Genomic DNA, 19,145 nt, shown 5'->3' with positions numbered 1-19,145 from the left:
TGCATACCTGACACTTGAACAAGCTGATTTTGTCCCTCAATCGCAGCATTGTTGGAAATGTACTGTGTAAACATACTAACTGAATCACTCTGCCAACAGGCTTTGGCGGTTCGAGCTGCAATAATTGATTTCTGGCCACTAGGGGCAGATAAATTAACCTCCAAATTATTGTGCTTATTAAGTTGTTTTATCTCATGTTTAAGTGGACAAATGCTTCCTTAGATGTCCAGGGGACTCACAGTAGATACAGTCACAGAGCTACTTTACCTGGAATCATCTGGAGAAGGAACCACATGACTCCCTCAGTTGCATCTTTGTTCTTTCTCTAATCGTCCTTCATGTACTATGAAGATTATGGAAATTAGAGCAAGTGCTGTTAGACAAACACGTCACAGAGGCTGTCATAGCAACAGCACCAAATTCTGCTGGTTGGTTTCCCAGAATAGCATCCGTACATCTTCCTGCTGTGTGTGTTGGAGCTGTGTCGATCTTTTTATGGTTTGTTGATATTTAGTCGTCTACGGGTGAACGGTTCAGCGAGGCCTGGTCCTGGTTCCCTTGGACCTGCTGCCTGAATATGACCTCTTTACAGCTCAGTGCTGCCACCTGTGGTCAGCAGATGTAATACACCCATTTTTTGGACAGACGTTTCACATCAGGTACTAAGGTTTATTCCACTGTTTAACATTCCAAAAGTCAAAGTCAAAAATAGAATAAAGTTTGCTTAAAAAACATGCTTAACCTTGGCTCATAACGTAAGTGATCTTTCGTTGTGTGTGGTGTCAGTCTTCACAGACATAAAGCAGAAGTGAAAGTCATAATTTCCTGAGCGTTCCTCACCAAACTAGCAACTAGTGAAGCTGAAGAGCAACACTAGTCACTAATCAGAGCTGCAGCAAAAGCTGAGCATTAAATCTACCAAAATGTTCACTTTTGTTGATAACTAATTACTAAGATAAACACTAATAACTTATTAGGGAACATCATAATTTTGTTGTACTTTCCACCTCACTTCACTATTATTCCCCATTCATTGCAGAGCCTAGACCAGACTAATTGGCTGTCTATGGCGTTGTTCAGACTATTAACCATCTGTTTCTCTCTCTCTCCCTCTCCCCTCTTATCTCACCCCTACCTTCTCATTCTCTCTTATCCTCTTCTCCCTCTCACCAGGAGTTCGGTGGACATTTAGGATGCTGAGTATCTTTTCACCTCACCGTTGTTCTCCACTCTGCTCTCCATGACCTGAGAGTGCCACCACAGCGGGATAAAAAAAAAAACACTAGTGAGAGGGGACGAGAAGGGCAAAAGGCTAGGGAAGGAAAGAAGGGAGGAACACATTTTTCTGTTGTCATTTTAGGTTTCCCTTTCCAATATGGCGGCGACGGAAACCAATGCGGCGCCAGTGGTTCAGGAAGACGGTAAAACCCTGGAGAGCAAAGCCGCTGAGAGCAAAGCCACAGAGGCCGAGCAACAGGTGAACAACACCAACGTAAACTCAGAGACTGTCAACAGCGAGGTTGTCAGTAAAGACGACGGGGCTGTGAATAGCGAAGTTGCAGATAACAAAGAGACTGTGAACAATGACACAGCGGCGGCGGCAGGACATGAGGAGGGAGGAGAGGCAGGTGCAAGCGAGGAGGCAGCACCTCCTCAGAGCTCCGATAACGCCTCCTCTGCTGAGCACAAGACCTCTTTCCTGGACTCGTTCCTTAATAAGAGCGGGCTGGGGAAAGTGATGGGAGGGAGGAAGAAGAAGGAGCAGAGCACGGGAGGAGGCAGCGGCGGCTGTGAGGAAAACGCGGCAGAAGGTGGCGAGAAAGATGGGGAGAAAGCAGGAGAGGAGGCCACTGCTGAAGGAGGAGCAGAGGGAGGTGCAGAGGAAGAGGCCGTAAAAGAGAACGGAGAGAAAGAAGAGGAGAAAAAGCCGGAGAAGGGCAAACAACCGGAGACAAAATCGACGGTTCGGGATCTGATCAGGAAACCTGTGGCCAGGATCTTCTCCCATCGCAGCACTGAGAAGAAGGACGGCGCTGCTGAAGAACCCGAGAAGCAACTCAAAGTCCGGTCCAAGTCTCTGGACCGGCTGGAGGATCCTGAAGCGCTCAACACCACTGCAGACTCCACCGTAGAGGAGCAGCAGGAGGAAGGAGCAGCGGAAGGAGCGGAGGGAGGCGCAGACGCGGAGCAGAAAGCCTCGTCCTCCAAGCACATGAAACGCTGGCATTCCTTCAAGAAGCTCATGGCTCAGAAGACACACAAGAAGAGTGTGGGAGAGGAAGGGAAGGACGACGGAGTGGAGGGAGTGGAAGGAGGCGGCGGAGACTCATCTACGCTGGATTCAAAGGAGTCTGGCCAAAAGAGGTGGAAGCTGAAGCGCTCCTGGACCTTCCAGGGCTTGAAGAGGGACCCGTCTATGGTCGGCATCAGCGGCAAGGCCAAGAGTTCCGACAAAGACATCGCGGATAACGTGAAGGAGGAGGAGGCGGTGGCGGCAGAAGGAGGAGAGGCAGGAGAGGAGGTGAAGGCAGAGGAAGGCGTAGAAGAGGCCAAGACAGAAGGTGGGGAGGAGAAGGAGAAGGTTGAGGGAGGAGAGGAGGAGAAAGGAGCTACGGTGGCAGGCGGGACGATGACGCAGCACGCCAGTGAGATCTGGACCAACTTCAAGAAACGAGTCATCCCCAAATCCAAACGCGCCAACACAGAGTGCGCCCCCAGTGGGGAGGAGGAAGCTACTGCAGCGCCCACATCCGGTGAGTCGCAAACATACACAAATCAGACTCATACACTCCAGTCAGAGATCTACACATCCTGTTGTCTGGTTTCAATACTAGAAGAGGCAAATTCATAGACAATCTGAATAAGTGTTGTAAGGGAATTGCCTCAAAATTATTTTCAAAATCTAGGTTTTTCAGGAGATTCTGTGAGTATACTGAACCAGTTCACTTCACTAGAACCAAAAGGGATTCTAGAAAATTCCTGAAACGATGGAAAGAGGCTGAAATAATTTGACTGCGCTGATTGCAAAATTGTGACTTAAAACATAGTGGTACCAGATTTATGCAGACTTGAGTCCGAGAGACAATAGCTTTAATCCTCATTTCTCCTCTAGGTGAGGAGGGAGTGCCAGAGGAGGGCAAAGATGGCAAGTCGGCAAAGGCCAAACGCTCGCACTTTGGCCGGGCCGTCTCCCTGAAAAACTTCATCCTAAGAAAGGGCAAGTCCACCAGTGTGGAGCTCGGCGAGGGCGCTAAGGAGGAGGACGAGGAGGCAGCCGAGGAGGCAGCCGAGGGAGAGGCTGGACCGACGGAGGGAGAGGGAGGAGCGGCGGATGGAGCCGAGACAGGATGCGCCGATGAAGAAGCCGCCACAGCCACCGAGGAGACCAACAACAAAGCAACTGAGGTGACGGCAGAGAAGACCCCAGCGGCAGAGAGTGCGGGCGAGGCGCCGCAGGAGGCAGAGAAAGTGCCAACCGAGGCTCCGGTCACTAATGGCGAAAACGGCTGCTCCAACGGCACGGCGGAGGAGAATGTCACAAACAATCACCAGGAGAAGGAGGAGCAGGAGGAGATAACGACAGGGAGCAGCCCTGTAAAGAAGAGCAAAGAGGCAGGAGGAGTGAAAGACGAGGCCAATGCCAAGATCATCAACGCCACAGCAGCCGTGAAGAGCGGTGAGTTAGAGCGCGGCGAGTGGGACTCTGATGAGCCACAAAACAGCAGCAAAGATGGAGATACTAACAACAGACAACAGCAACTACTGCCATTAACTAACAATAGCTGTAAACAAACCCAAAACAACCGGCCAGAGGTTAGCGGGGAGCAGGAGGAGGAGGGAGGGGAGAGGGAGAGGGAGGAGGAGGAGGAGGAGGAGGAGGAAGATGAGGAGTCTTCCAAAAATGGAGACTGTGACAATGTTGATGTAGAGTCACATGAATACGGAGACAGAGAGGAGGAGGAGGAGGAAATGAGGAAGAGGGATCTGCGAGAGGCTGCTGTGGCCATTGTACAGAACGTAATGTCAGCAGCAACAAACCAGTTAGAGAGGGAGCGCTGTGTCGACAACGGCCTCAATGGCTGCTGCCACAGAGAGTGTTAGACACACAAACACACAAATAAACCTTTACTTTTTTTGTCAGGCTAGGCGACCCATCATCAGCACTATTTTGTACGTGAATATCTATATTTTCAAACTGATTGATTCAAACCTGAACCACACACGTCTAAATACACACAAGCGTCTGTGCTTTGTTAACCAACATTAACATATAACCACTGTAAATACATACATGCCAGATGTACACTCAAATGTGCCAAATGTAAAGATACCTACATACACACACACACACACACGCATGCAGAACACGCTGCATATAGGGAACACAGGCACATTAAGGTCCCTGTTCCAGAGAGGGACCAAGTGTGTGTTCAAATTATGCTGCAGCCATGGAAACACTGTCAACACCCTTTAAGAGAGGGGGGGCTTCTTTTCCTTTATTGACCCGAGTTTCACTTTTGAGGAATCATTTCATTCTGCACTGTAAGTAGTTTATAAACAGATACACTGATGTACACAAATGTAAAACAAGTCAACAATAATAACTCAATCTAAAAATGTGACTCTGGAAGTTAAATTCATATGGATTCTGACTTTAGACTACTGATGAGTTTGCATTCGACTCTGCATATTAAACTGTGCAGAGTGACTTCACAGGCATTCAACTAAAGACCAGATGGCAATGAACCACTGATTCACAACTGGAACTTTGAACCAAGAAGTGGCAACGATCCGACAACTATGTCCGAATTCCTTCAGTTGATGATGTGAGTGTAGTGAGTTGAGCTGACTTAAGGCTATTTCTCTCCATGAAACCCCCAGAATGCAAACTGTTGACTGCTGTGATGGAGCAGACTCAGTAAACTGCCTCCTGATAAACATCAGCTTCAGTTATTTACCAGATTCCCTTATTCAAGCCATCAAGGCTCAATGGCAGCAATCATAGATCCCAAGACTGTAGAGTGTTTTGGAATCAGCTTCCAGGTGGCTTCTCTGTGTTAGGACACATCTTCAGCCTTTTAGCATCAGCTCCCAGCTAGCTAAATTGCTGGTTTTTGAATCTTCTGGGCTTTGACGGTGATGAAGGTTGAGCACAGTGCTGCCACTGTAGGGTTTTCTACTCATATCAGACCATCATCTGGTCCGTTTGGGGCGAAGGGGGCTAAGCGTCGACCAAACAAGATAAACCTTTACATCTCTGGGGGCAGGTTACGGCGTGGGCCTTGTCCAGCTGTCAGTTTCTCAGCTGGGCTCCATTCTGAGCGGCTGGGCAGCGAGCAGCGGGGGGGGGGACTGAATATTTATCAGTCCCAGCATCCTCTCTGCTCAGCTGCAGTGAGTCCAGCAGACGCTCGGCTTTGATTGCACACACTCCAACAGATGTTTGTAGAGCGTGTTCTGCCTCCCGTTGCTGATGTGCCATTTGCTTTGAAGCTACAAGTCTTTTGCTACTATTGAAATCGGTTTAATGCCAAGTGCCCAGGATGCAGAGCCCTGGAACTGTGCCAACCCCTCTGCATAGTCACAAAGACACTACAGCAGCGTATTTTATATAGAAGCACAATCTGGCACTCTAAGCTGTCAGCTAACCTGCTCTGGTGCTGATGACTGACCTGCTCTGTGCCCGTCAGGAGCAGTAGCGTCATTAATTAGCTAATCTCTCCACTTCTCACTATTAGACAAAGTGAATGGACAAACATCGGTTCCAAGCTGCTTTCTGTCCAACTTGTCAACAGATTAGCTTGTGCACACTCAAAGATAGCTCTCTTCTCTCTTCTGGTGAAATTTGGGGATATTTTTTAGGACTCTTCTTCTAGCAGATACAGTATTATGAATTGAATCTGATAAAATATGGGCCATCAGCAACCCCACAACAAGTAAATGTGGACCAAGAAAGCAGTGTGAGCACTGAGCGCTCCTGCTCGGATCCACCAAACCCTCAACCTCCAACTCTCCACCTCCTCCTCCACCTCTCTGTGGGGAACCACGTGTAACTCTCAGGGTTTTGTATCTAAAATGAGCGCTGGGCCTTGAAATGTTTACTTTCACGATGAAATCAACTAATACCCCGATGCATGTGTTTCACCATGAAAATATACATTTTGTGGCACAGAGCTCTTTCCGTATACGAAACGCACTCCATCACACTCAGCGCCCCCTACCTCTCAAACACTGCTCCTTGATGGAGGATTAGTAAACAAATCAAAGTGTCACAGAGACTCTTCAACAAGCCAGATTATCAAGATCTCCTCTCTCTGATGTCTCTCTGCCAGAAGAGACAGACAGACAGACAGACAGACAGACAGACAGACAGACAGACAGACAGGTCATCTTGTTTCAGGGAAAAGAGGAGTGAGCACAAAGGACGATGTCAAACAAAATGGAAATACACCTTAAATGGCACAATAAACATTTTACTGCAGGGAAAGAGAAGGAAGGGATTAGAGACAGGCAGACAGACAGGCTGAAGAAGATGTACAGTCTGTACATCTTCCTCCAGCTCTCTGTGTGATTAAGACCCTTTATACTGATGTGAGGCTGCTTTGTCACGTTGTTCTCCTAACCCTGCAGATCTGTTGTGTTGTTCTTTGGTTTGTGTCCTTCGTCTCTAACACTAAACACTAACTCCACACTAGAGAGACCAACATCTGCACTAAACTACTAAACACACATTTTTATATGACTGTTTATTATTATTGTTATTATTATTTTTACAAGACCTATTTTTTAATACATTTTTTCAATCTCTTCTGTTATCATTTTACCAGACAAAAAGGCGGGAAACGTGTGAGGACACAAAGAGGATTAGAACTGCCCGGGATTCGCTGAGCAAGGAGCTCTGAGCCCCTCCCCTCCCCCTAACTCCTCCTCCTCCTCCCTCCCCCACCTCCTCCTTATACTCTTTACATCCCTCCTCCAGAGTAAATGGAGTAATCATGTGTTAACACCATGGTGAGAGCGAGAGAGAGAGAGAGCGAGAGAGAGAAAGAGAGAGATGCAATCCATGTAGACGAGAAGTGAAAAAGAATTTCTCGGAAAGCAATAATTCACATCCTTCTTTTTGTCCCATCCATCCATCCTTCCATCTCCTCCATTCGTCCATCCGTCCATCCATGCCCTGCATCCTTTGATCCCCTCCGTCCCTCCAACCCTCCGTCCTTGCGTACAAAAAATGTACATCTGTTCTTTCTTTCTTTCTTTGCTTGTCTGTGAGATTTTATATTGTCTACAAGAAGGAAAAAACATAAATTGTAAAAATATGAAAAAAATTAAAAAAAGACGAAGAAGAAGAAGAATCGAGACATTCCACGTCCTCCCGTCCTTGTCCAAGCTAACGAAAGCCTCCGTCTCTGCCAATCTCTCATTGGTGGATATAAAGAGGGGGACAGAAAACAAGAGGAGGAAAAAAAAAGGACTGTTAGTTTTATATCGAGGCTGATTTTGGTTTGTTGTAGTCTCTCTCCCCCCCCATGCCCGCCCCCTCCCCCATCCCCAGTCCGTCCCAGTAGATACCTGAGAGTAAACAGGAGGACCGTGTTGCTACAGTGTTCTGTACAAACTGCCCTGAGGACTGCCACACCGTCCCCACCAACACTGCAATGTCTCCAGCTCTGTGTGTTCAGTGTTTTTAGACTGTTATAATGTGTACAAAAAAAAAACAGCTACTACACTGTCTGATATTAAAGTCCGTATGTTTTTCCTGTTTGGTTTGGACTTTTTTTGTTATTGTTTCTTTTTAAGCACATCTTCTCACTGTTATATCGCAGTCTGACAAAAATGATGCTGTAATAAAAAACAACAACAAATAGTATTAATAATAACGATGATGTTTTGTTGGTCCACGTTTTCACATGTCCGCAAGCAAATTGTCAAAAAAAGAAGAAGAAAAGAAGATAGTACAATAAAGACTAAAACCTAACTACTAAACTGAAAGGCATTGTGGGGTTTTTCTTCTGTGTTGGGTGCAGATGGGCCATGCAGGCGGGTGGAGGGAACCGGGCGCCACCCTGCTGAAATGCTATTGGCTGCTCATTAATCTGTGTATCGATAATCTGATCCCTTTATGTAACCCTGGAGTAATATGAGATTTCCTTGAATTAAAGTAAATCTTGTGTGTATCATCTGGCAACAGGTTGCTTCATGTCATGTCCACACCAGACACTCAAGGGGGTAAAAGAGCTTCTCAGGCATTTCTGATGTGTTATTGTAGATGGACAAAGACAGCAGGAGAGGTGAAGCAACACATGCAGTATGAGGCTACAGGTGTTAAGCACAGATCCATCAGGCATCTCTATGACTTTAGGCCTACATTCAGCCCAACCACCTTAGATGACGTGGACATATCAACAGTGAGTGACCAGGCAGAATCCACCCGTGAGCAAAGCCCAGATAATCCCCCTGATTCAATCTCTGGGGGCCAGTGTTTGAATCAGCCAATCAGGATGATGCGCCGTCACGACGTTGATCCAGGCACAGTGGGAAACATCTCCGACAATTTCTGAAGACGGGATTACGAGTCTGAGCCCTGTGAATGAAGTCTCTCACTCCCAACACAGAATGAGAGAAAACAAAAGCAACTACACTCGTGTAAGCCATGTAAGACATCATCCACTCAATCAACCTAGCCTTGTTCTAATGGCATTTTTGAGAACGTGTCTCAGTCTTAAACGTTAAGATACATTGATTGCTTAGGGTGAAAAGCCTCAAGTTTCTTTCTCGGTGCAAAACTAAAGAAAGAAATAAGGAAAACCAAACTTCACTCCATCCACACCACAGACAAAAAGGAGCTGAAACAGTCAGAAAATGTTTTTTCCATCTGACAGAGAGCCAGGAAATCTCAGCTCATCAGTCCGTCTTCAGCTCGCCTTCTCTTCACACTCCTCCACTATCCAAGTTTCACATTTCACATTTTTACACCATTTAGATTAAAAGAACAATTTTTTTTCCTCACTCAGCTTCTAAATAAATTTTACTCAGAGACTTCATGTCCTAACTGGTTGCTGTGTGGGTTTATTCTCCCTTTATGAGCCAGAAGGATCATGGGAAGCTGATATGTCCACCTTTCCTCTTCTTCTTTCTCTTCCTCTGATTTTTCAGTGTTCACCCAGGCTTATTATTTATAAAGTGTCAAATTTTAGGCATGTGTTGGTTGCTGAAACAATTTAATAAAAGAAGATGGAATCAGACAGAAGTTGATTTAGCTTGGATTGACACTGAAATGCTGCAGTTTAGAATGAACCATCTTGGCAATTCACATACAACGTGAAATTTCACTCCTCATTCATTTGAGATCATTCTGGTCTGAATCCATAAAGGAGCATATTTTCATCTCCAATTTATCAGTCGGGTGTGTTAAACCAACCAGGATCTAGGAGAAACCAATTCCACAAATAAGTGTGTGTGAATGTGTGTGTAGCGCAGTGTGCCCAAAGCCTCGATTCAGAACCGCTGGGATCTAGAATCCATTTGGGGCCTCGCTTACATTAATATAAAGTCTAAGACACATTCACACACAAGCGACCCTAATGTGGTGAACACACACACACACACACACATTCTCACACATGCTTATACTGTGCAAGTATCCCCTGCTGTGACTGATTCACACATCTCTAACTAGAAAATTATAGATGAGAACGGCTCAGACCAGACTGTCAAAACTACAAATCCATGCTGGTCGTTAAGAATAATATTTGATTTCAGAGGCTGTACACAGGTGGATTCTGTTACACTCACACACACACACACACACACACACACACACACACACACTCAGATTACATAGCTCACACACACACACAGATTACATAGCTATGTGGTAAATAATGAGGTACATGTCATGTGGATTCTGTTTTTTTGTATTTATTTGAAACTCTAAACAATTAAAATCTTAAGTGTTGCTGACTAAAGTCTCCTTTGTCCTAATGTCCTTGTGCTTAAATCTTAATCTTGGATCCTGTCTGTGTGCCTCCAAGGGTCCCTGCACCACATGTTGAAAACGCCAGCGTCAGTAATAACACATGTCTAGCCATCTGCAAAGTGTGTGGTGCTGGTAATTCCCAACTGTCCGTTGAAATCGGCAGCATACTGTCTCCCTGTCGGGCTAAATCTCTGGGATTATGTTATTACAGCCGTAATGCTAGTGTACAGTAACACACACACACAGAGAGCCGGAGAGCCGATCGTCTGTGGCGTGAAGATGATTTGATGAACAATATTGTGTTTGTGCAGCACAATCAAACAAATTAGAATCAGTTTACACATGACACATAATTTTTCATACTTGTTTGTTATGATGTGATCAAACTAACAGTAGAGGATATAAAACGAGTCAGAGTGCACAGGTGGCACAGGGGCATTGAACGTTAACACCAACAATGGATGGAAAGATGGAAAGAGGAAGAACACAAACAAGAACAAAAACAATCATTTAAGTTGACACCCGACACTCTTTCCCCACCTTATATAGGGCATGTGTGTGTGGGTCAGGTTCAGTGTTGTTGTTATTGGGTTATAGAAGAATAATAATAATGACGGTTAATTTGTGATTGTGTTCTTAGATTGAGCAGAAATCAGTGAAAATGTACTGTTTGATCAAAAACACAAAACACCTTTGTCATTCTCTGATGTACATTATCTGGTGGTTTCAGCATCAATAAATCAAAAATATCAGACGAAAGACTTATAAAGGTACAGGTGCGTAATTATTCTTGTTCCTGTAATTCACACAAAGCGGCAGCAGGGGGCGACCTAAAGAAAACCACACTGTGCGGAAAAAGACGACGTGAAAAGGAAGTGAGAAATGTATGAGAAGAAGCCTGTTCACATAGCAACACAAGTAACCACGTGATATTCCGAACCAATCAGCTCATGAACTCAGCCAGAGATTCTCGAAACGTTTTTATCATCAGCGTGTAGGGTTTTTCAAGCAGAAACCAAGAAATACTTTCGAAAAAGCATTGTATGATAAATAAGGTATGAGCCAAAGTACATTTCTGCAAAAAATATGAAAATTTTGTTTCTGGACAAATGAAGACCCAGGAAGCAGAATATTACATTAAAAATAAAAAATAAATTTATTCAGCCAAAACTAACATATTTTTCTTCCAAGAAACTGCCATAACACAATGAAACGCAAAGCAAACTGGGATTTGTGTGAGCCACGTACACACTAGACAAGACGCTACGAGGAATCATCCAAATATGAACTAAAAAAGGCTGACTTATCTGATATGTACATGTGTGTGTGTTTATTATCACTAGATAAACAGGATGATAACAATCCAAAAACACAAATTTGCACAAATCTGAGAAAATAATTTATGTTTACATCCATATTGTCTTTCGGATTCACAGCCACCTGAAAAAAGGGACGCAACCACATAAATTGAAATGTGGCACACAGAAGAGATCTCAATCTCACTTCTGCACAAAAACAAAAAGCAAGCAAGAGAGGCTCATGAACACAGAATCCTACAAAATATACTGTTCCTATAGAGACACCGATACACAGTCAACACAAAAGCATCCGAGTGCTGCTTTCCCAGTGTATGTACAATCACAGTTTACAAAGCTGATAAAGTCAGGGATTAAATCACTAGTCGACACTGCCAACACTCATTTATCAGTCAGATCAGTTATCCCTCCTTGCATATGCACTCATTTATTCATCCATCCTTTGTTCCTTCCCTCTGACCATCACTCTGTAACGCTGTCATTGTCCCAAACTTTCTTTCTCTCCATCTCTGTCTCTCTCCTCATTCACTCCATCTTGGACATCTCAAAAGTAGTCGTCATGATTTCCTGCAGAGAGACAAACAAACAAAAGTGGAGGAATACGTGCAAGTGTTTAATCACTGTAATTTTCAGTCCAGTGCTCATTCAGAGGATTACATAATAACCAGATTTTACACAAGAGGCACACAAAGGTTCAGACTTCAGATCGGAGTAAACATTAAAAAAAGGAATTGACTCTGAAAATCTAGTAAAAATATATTATCACTGAAAATTCCTTTTTGTTATTTTGTACGTTTCCATTTTCAGGGAGATCACTGAAATCTGATGCAACACTACCATTCTGACAGACAACACTAAATGCCCTCACACACATGCCTGCTCGCCATGACAACAGTGGGGCATAAACCACAAAGTGATGTAACAGTTGCAACACTTGCTCTCTGACGATTGTCCGATGCCCTCTGCTGCTCCAATTTCGAACTACAACAAACATGCACAGACACCTTTGGGTGCTATTCAGCTGAGTTAGTAATAAGTGCCCATTTTCCCCTGTGGCGTTGTATTTTCTGTATTGTCTCAGCTTCACCACAGGGGGCAGCAGTGTTTAATGTGATGTTAAGTTTACCAACGTCTTACCTCCTCAGAGTCCAGCAGGGGCGGCAGGGCGCTGTGAGGAGACACAACCAAACACTTTCAAATGATGGTTGAACAATAGAAAGGCTCCATTACTTATAGGTCGATAATGTAACCATGACGATTCCATGCTAAAGTTGACTTACACATCTGCCATGGACAATGGGATGTTCTCTTCTACCCATTTCAGATCCTCATCCTATTAAAAGTCACCATGTTGTACCATGTTAGTTTTTTAATTAGTGTATTATAAATGACATATTAGGGAAAATGGCTGTTGTCATCTTCACTCACCTCTTTGTTGGGTTTGGCTGTACCATTGGTCTCGTTCTTCACCCCCCTCATCTTCATCCCCTCTGCAGACACATGGGATTGGAAAGGAAACACACCAATAAGGGGTTAAGGATAGAGAGGCGGGAAACAGGAAGGGTCTGAGGTGGGAAGATTTGAGGAAAAGAAGGAATGAAGACAGCAAGAGGGAAGGTAGGAGAAGAGGGTTGAAGTGAGGTAGGAGGGAGAGGAGAGGAGGATGAAAGGATGAGGAGGAAGAAAGGATCAAAGGCAGGAAAAATCTAATGAGGTAGGAGTCCTGCTATGAGGTGAGAAGGAGAATGGAGGCTGTAAGGAGGCAGAAAAGGCAAGGAAGGAAGGTTTCTGACCAAAGGCCTCGTTCATCATGGGCTCCTTTTCCTCTTCGTTGCTTTCTTCATCCACCAGAGGACTAAAAGCATATCTGACAGACAGGAACGGGAAGAGTGAGGTCATAATGTGTTACAGGAAAATGCTATCAAAACAACATCCCATCCTCCACCAGCCCCGCACGCACCTCTGGTTATTGGCTGATGGTCGCCATAGGAACATGATGACCATCAGGATGAGAGAGAAAAGGAAGCGCCAGAAAGCGTGTTCTATCCAGAGCTCCCTCCAGTCCTTCACAAGAGAAGAAAGGACATCAACTTTACCGGACTTATCAATATCAAAATAACACAAGGGGATTCACTACTTCATTTGTCATGTGACCTGTGCTCAAGCGGGAGGACGAGGAGCTGTGGAGGAGCAGAGCAGCAGAGAGGAAGGAGGGAATCGATCCTTTTTTTTTTTATCTGTAATTTCGAGCAATCTTACAGACTGCTGCTACAAAGAGCAATGATGAGGAATGAGCAGGAAGCAGGAATTAGGATATGATCATCAGCTCTATTCAAACTATTACCAACTCCATTCAGCATTTCCTGTGTCCTCCTACTTTGTGGTCGGAACTACAGTTCTTGTACCATGATGGTTGCTCTATTATTATTACTCAGTTACAGTTAAAATCCCCCAAAACTTACAGATTTGCATTTGGACATCATGAAAGTCTTTGTGGTCCAGATGATGAAAATAACAGAAGCTGGGAAAAAAGAAACACACACAAAATTTTCAAATTAAATGCAATGTGTCAAGGGGCATGTTGAGAGAGAGAGAGACACACACACACACACACACACACACACACACACACACACACACACACACACACACACACACACACACACACACACACACACACACACACACACACACACACACACACACACACACACACACACACACACACACACACACACACACACACACACACACACACACACACACACACACACACACACACACACACACACACCCTACCTATGACAGCAAAGATGAGTGTGTTGGTGAAGTGTCTGTAGAGGGACAATTTCACCAAATTCCTCCTGAGCTTCAGCAGCTTCATGGTCTGAGCTAAACTCACAAAGATGTGACGCGGTCAAGGAACATCAACAACAGGAAGAACAACAACCGAAAATTGGCAAAGGAGTGAGGGGGATGAAGATGACAAATAGGAGGAGGAGGAAGAGAAAATGAAGCTGAGGCTGAGGAAGTTGAGAAAGAGGGAAACGGTGAAATGAGGGTATATGAAAGGAGGAAGAGGAGACAAGAACATGGAAACAAGCCCACAATAGAACATTTTCACACATCACATCACATCACAGGCGAGTGAGACACAACTGCTAAAAAGAGGCCAGGTGCAGTAGTGGATATCCACCAGCAGAGGGTAGAGTCGAGCACAACCAGAGGAACAGTAGCCAGGAGAACAACATCAGCTTCAGCCTAGAGAGAGAGAGAGAGAGAGAGAGAGAGAGAGAGAGAGAGAGAGAGAGAGAGAGAGAGAGACAGAGAAAGAAGGAAATGGAGCAAGTGAGAATTCGGGAAGGATGGTGCAGGGAGAGGAGAGGGAGGGGTAAGAAAAGGCATTCACCATAACACACTGTGATGATGATGTGTGTGTGTGTGTGTGTGTGTGTGTGTGTGTGTGTGTGTGTGTGTGTGTGTGTGTGTGTGTGTGTGTGTGTGTGTGTGTGTGTGTGTGTGTGTGAGACCTACGCCGTTGCATTGCAGGATTCCCTCCACGGTGGAGAACGTCAGGTAGAGCAAACCAACGCTGACGACTCTGTGGAGCAAGGCACCGAGTCTGGGCCTGAGAGAGAGAGAGGAGAGAGAGAGAGAGAGAGAGAGAGAGAGAGAGAGAGAGAGAGAGAGAGAGAGAGAGAGAGAGAGAGAGAGAGAGAGAGAGAGAGAGAGAGAGAGAGAGAGAGAGAGAGAGAGAGAGAGCAATGAATTGATCGGAGGTCAAATACCAAAGCAAAACGTTACACTTCTGAATCCCAGGGTTGTTTGGGGGAGAGAGGACTTACTTCACGATGCCGTATCCCAGACTAGCAATGATCACCAAAACTCTGGCCAGTGTCCTCTTCACTGCAGACAGCACCTCAGCAAACAACACTGCACCGTGGACTGCAAGTACACACATCCCAGCAACATCACACCCCCGTTGCACTGCTTTAACCCCCGACGGTGTGTGTCCATCAGTATTGACTCGTACCTGATGCACCGTCGTATCTGATGTTCTGGAACTCGGCGTAGTAGATGGCTTTCTCCAGCATGCCCAGGAAGATGACTCCTCCGATCCAGAATTGGATCCTCAGCAGGTCCCTCCAGTAGCACGCCGACAGGAGCAACCACAGCACGGCCAGCAGCACGTACACATTACACATCACCATGTAGAACTGAGAAGGAAAAGTGTCAATGCGGAAGATGAGCCAAATTAGACTTTGGTTGGTTCCCTGCGGGTGCAAGGACACAGATATTAGTGGGGGACGCACGTGTTTGTGTTCTTACCACCATCAGAGGCCAATCAGAGGCAGATATGTAGCCATGGGGACCTGCCATGCTGATCTCAACTACAAACACAAAATACAGGAAGCAGCGGGTCTTTGGTTCCATCCGTGGTCAAAGACGACTCTGTGTAGGCGCGTGTGTGTGTGTGTGTGTGTACTGAATGTGTGCTCACGGTGTACACTCCATGGTGTGGGGCGGGTGGCAGGGTCGGGGGCTCGCGCTGTGTCTGCGATCTCTGTGATGGACAGGATAAACATGTAGGGTCCGTCCTCCCAGCTCTCTGCCACGTCGTCAAAGTGAGACTGATTCACCGCCTGAGACACAGAACACAACACTCCTCACTGTATCTGTGCACAGGATCATATACGACTTTCATGACGTCATTTTGTCGTTTATTTACTTCTGAATATGTAGATAACTACACGCTCACACTGACCTGTTTAGGAGCAACTGCTTTGTCTTCTGCCAACTGACCCTTTTTCACAACAGCAGGCTGAGAGAGAGGGAGAGAGAGACACACACACACACACACAGACGGACAGACGGAGAGTAATCAAACTATTTCATGTCCTTCTCAAGTCTTTGTTGTAGTTTATGTCTCACTGTTTGTGTAAATGAACCACACCTTGGTATCCATCTCTCTTTTCTTCCTGTTTGCCGTCTTCTCTGTGTTTGTCTGAAAGGCAGATTGAAGTATGACAGAGCAAAGGGAAACACTCACTAAAAGGTGGTGATGACAGCATACATCATAGAGGGACACTATAGCCAGCAGGCTTCATTTAAGGACATGTGAACAGGCAGAAAGTGTCTCAGTCTCCTCACCTCTTCCTGCGTTGGGTCTGTCAATCGAATTTTGGGCTCAAACACATCCAGGCCAAACTGTTTCATTAAAAGAAAACACAATACTTAGTACCTATGGAGTGTATATGTGTGTGTGTGTGTGTGTGTGTGTGTGTGTGTGTGTGTGTGTGTGTGTGTGTGTGTGTGTGTGTGTGTGTGTGTGTGTGTGTGTGTGTCTCTCACCACAAAGGGCTTGCTCCGTGGTTGGCAGGTGATGGCAGGATACTGGTGGAAAACATAGTATCCACTTCCTCCTCCTGGTTTCACCTCAGACGACTTGAAGTAACTTTCTGCCTGTTTCACCTCGAAAACAAACACAAAATAACAACAATAATTATTCCTATTCTTTCTAATTATCCAGTAGAGTAAAATGCGATGGAGGCAGTGTTTATTGCCGGCGGGCCAGGATGGGGGTGTGTGAATGTCGGTCTGTTTGTCATCCCTTTGTTTTGATTAAAATGAGCATTGCACAGCCTGGTTCTCTTTATGGTTTTAGTTATCTTCTTTTCTGTTCTCCCTCTCTCTGTGTATAAAAAGATTCTCCAAAATGTCTCATAACTGCAAGCTCAATGTCATGTCAAATGCTTTACTGCACAAAAACAGTGTGCGAGTAAAGTGGAGTATAGTACAGCCGAGTACAAGAGAGGATAGTCAGAGTACAAGTAGAGCAGAGTGTGTGTCTCACATCTTTCAGGCTGACGACTTCATCATAGCAGTGTGAGTTCCTCAAATACCAGGAGACATTCAGCTGAACAGGAGAGGATGAGTTGCAGCTTGCAGGCAGCACTACCAGTACACACACACACACACACACACACACACACACACACACACACACACACACACGTTAATTACACAGGTTCATTACTTCAATATAACAATAAGACAGAATTGGCAGGTGTAAACCAGCAAAGCGACACCTTCAGACCTTACATTTAAAGGAACTCTTTTTTTGTATACGAGTAAGGAAAAAGAGTTTGCTTACATTTGAGCTTGATGTAGCTGCCCTTGAAGAGCGTTTTAGTTACGTAGAAGGTGAATGGCTTCTTCAACGTCTCCTGAAACAAGCACAGCAGCACCTCAGCACACAGCAAATCTGACTTATTCAACGTAATAAAGAGTATTTTGTGGATCATGTTTTGAAAAAATTAAATGACAAAAATGGACAATTTCACAGCTGCCTTCCCTCCGTCACCTGTAGGAACACAATCTGTTATCCACACACACATCACCAAGCCACCTCTGGCGCAGTTTGTTTTCTACAGCTTCCAATGCACGGCTCACTACTTGTGATGTCATGTAAAAATGGACTACAACATACAGTATATGTATCGTTTCTGCACAGTTTGATTAAGACAAAGAATGTGAGGTTATACACGTCACGCACAGACCATTACCCTCAAAGGCAAACGCTAATGCACACTTCCTCTTTAACTATCACATTGCACTCGTGTAGCTTCCTGAAAGTTACAAAGAAGCAACTGTAGACATCAGGGGTCAGGGGTGAAATTGACAGAAACCTACATTTCAGTTTCTGTTTGATTTCACATTTCAAGGCGTTTGCTTTATAAATGAACACTACAATTGTGGAATTTCATTTCTAAAAGCATTATTTCTGAAATAATGTGAACTAAAACTCTGACTGACTTCCTTTTTACGTGAAGCCACATGTGATGAGAATCAACTGGAAAACTTGAAATGCCATCACCTGAACCGATTTCAATGATTGATTCCTCTCAAAATGCTCTTCCACACTCAGATCCGCTTATTTTTCATCGCTTCTCGAATATTTCATTAAAGACTCGAGTGAGGGAAATGTGAAAATGTGTGAGAGCTTCAGGGACCACAAGTCGTAAATACAGTACATACAGTATAACCGACTGTTTCACATGCGACGCAGAAAGGTGGTTACCGACACAGCAGACCTTTACCTCCGACAAACCCGTTAGTTTATTTATTTATTCATAGAATCATCACACACAATCGTTTGCCCGGAGTCCCGACAATCCACAATCCGTTACATTGTCACATAATTTCTCTGCACAAATCAGTAAACTCACGCTGCCCACGTCTAGGATCCACTTGCCCTGTTCGGACGCGCCGCTCACCGGCCCGCAAAACCCCGCCAGCACCAGCAGGAGCAGCGCGGAGGACCAAGGCGCAGACCCGGACCGGACCGGACCCACAGAGCCCATCATTATGGATAAGGAGGACGACAACAGCGTGGGAGCTGCTGAGCCACGGTGACAACTCACAACTAGCGCTCCATTTCCTGCTTCCAAATGACGACAGCAACAGAAAAATATCGGCGTCTCAATTTCACCACATCATACACTACTTAACAACAAATAATTAGCTAATATATTTAAAACAACTCTCTACAGTAACTTCAGCACATTCATTGCATCTTTAGTAATTTAAATAAATAAATATACAAACATTACACATGACTAGATGTTTAGTTTTTTTTTAGATTAAGAATAGTGTCAATCAGCAGTAAATTCACCAGGTTTGGATTTTCTAATAGAACGGAAGTTCCCGAATGTATGTACTTTCTCCAGGGCACCTCAACGCACCTCCAAATGTTTTTACTGGATAAGAGGGGCACTAGGACCCGTGGGGACGGATCTCTCCCTGCCTTACCTCACTGTGTGTGGGTGTGTTTGTGTGTGTAAATGAGA

At 45.0% G+C, this 19,145-nt stretch overlaps 2 protein-coding genes across 3 annotated transcripts; one reads left to right on the top strand and one right to left on the bottom strand.

Moving 5' to 3' along the window:
* The first annotated feature begins 1,375 nt into the window (after positions 1 to 1,375).
* Positions 1,376 to 6,850, top strand: LOC142991914 (uncharacterized). Its single transcript, XM_076142096.1, has 3 exons — positions 1,376 to 2,753; positions 3,113 to 3,676; positions 6,828 to 6,850. The coding sequence occupies exons 1-3, from the start codon at positions 1,376 to 1,378 to the stop codon at positions 6,848 to 6,850; spliced, it is 1,965 nt and encodes a 654-aa protein (XP_075998211.1).
* Positions 6,851 to 11,134: 4,284 nt separating this feature from the next.
* LOC142995033 (transmembrane protein 87A) lies at positions 11,135 to 19,050 on the bottom strand. Of its 2 annotated transcripts, none has more exons than XM_076145927.1 (22): positions 18,971 to 19,050; positions 18,525 to 18,739; positions 17,450 to 17,522; positions 17,150 to 17,250; positions 16,648 to 16,767; positions 16,447 to 16,503; positions 16,250 to 16,300; positions 16,061 to 16,117; positions 15,797 to 15,938; positions 15,625 to 15,686; positions 15,329 to 15,512; positions 15,141 to 15,240; positions 14,830 to 14,923; positions 14,488 to 14,556; positions 14,095 to 14,203; positions 13,758 to 13,816; positions 13,256 to 13,359; positions 13,089 to 13,162; positions 12,724 to 12,785; positions 12,576 to 12,628; positions 12,433 to 12,463; positions 11,135 to 11,862 (listed from the first exon to the last, which is right to left on the bottom strand). In XM_076145927.1, exons 2-22 carry the CDS (start codon positions 18,660 to 18,662, stop codon positions 11,821 to 11,823), a joined length of 1,782 nt encoding a protein of 593 aa, XP_076002042.1. In that variant the 5' UTR covers positions 18,663 to 18,739; positions 18,971 to 19,050; the 3' UTR covers positions 11,135 to 11,820. The 2 variants fall into 2 exon arrangements, with proteins under 2 accessions (XP_076002042.1, XP_076002034.1); XM_076145919.1 differs by having other exon boundaries at positions 18,525 to 18,736.
* Between the last annotated feature and the right edge of the window lie 95 nt (positions 19,051 to 19,145).

The sequence above is a fragment of the Genypterus blacodes genome, unplaced genomic scaffold, assembly GCF_046128005.1.
Source record: "Genypterus blacodes isolate CSIRO-AG114 ecotype Tasmania unplaced genomic scaffold, CSIRO-AGI_Gbla_v1 ptg000003l_1, whole genome shotgun sequence".
In the NCBI taxonomy this organism is placed as follows: domain Eukaryota; kingdom Metazoa; phylum Chordata; class Actinopteri; order Ophidiiformes; family Ophidiidae; genus Genypterus; species Genypterus blacodes.
This window is presented reverse-complemented; position numbering and strand designations above follow the sequence as displayed.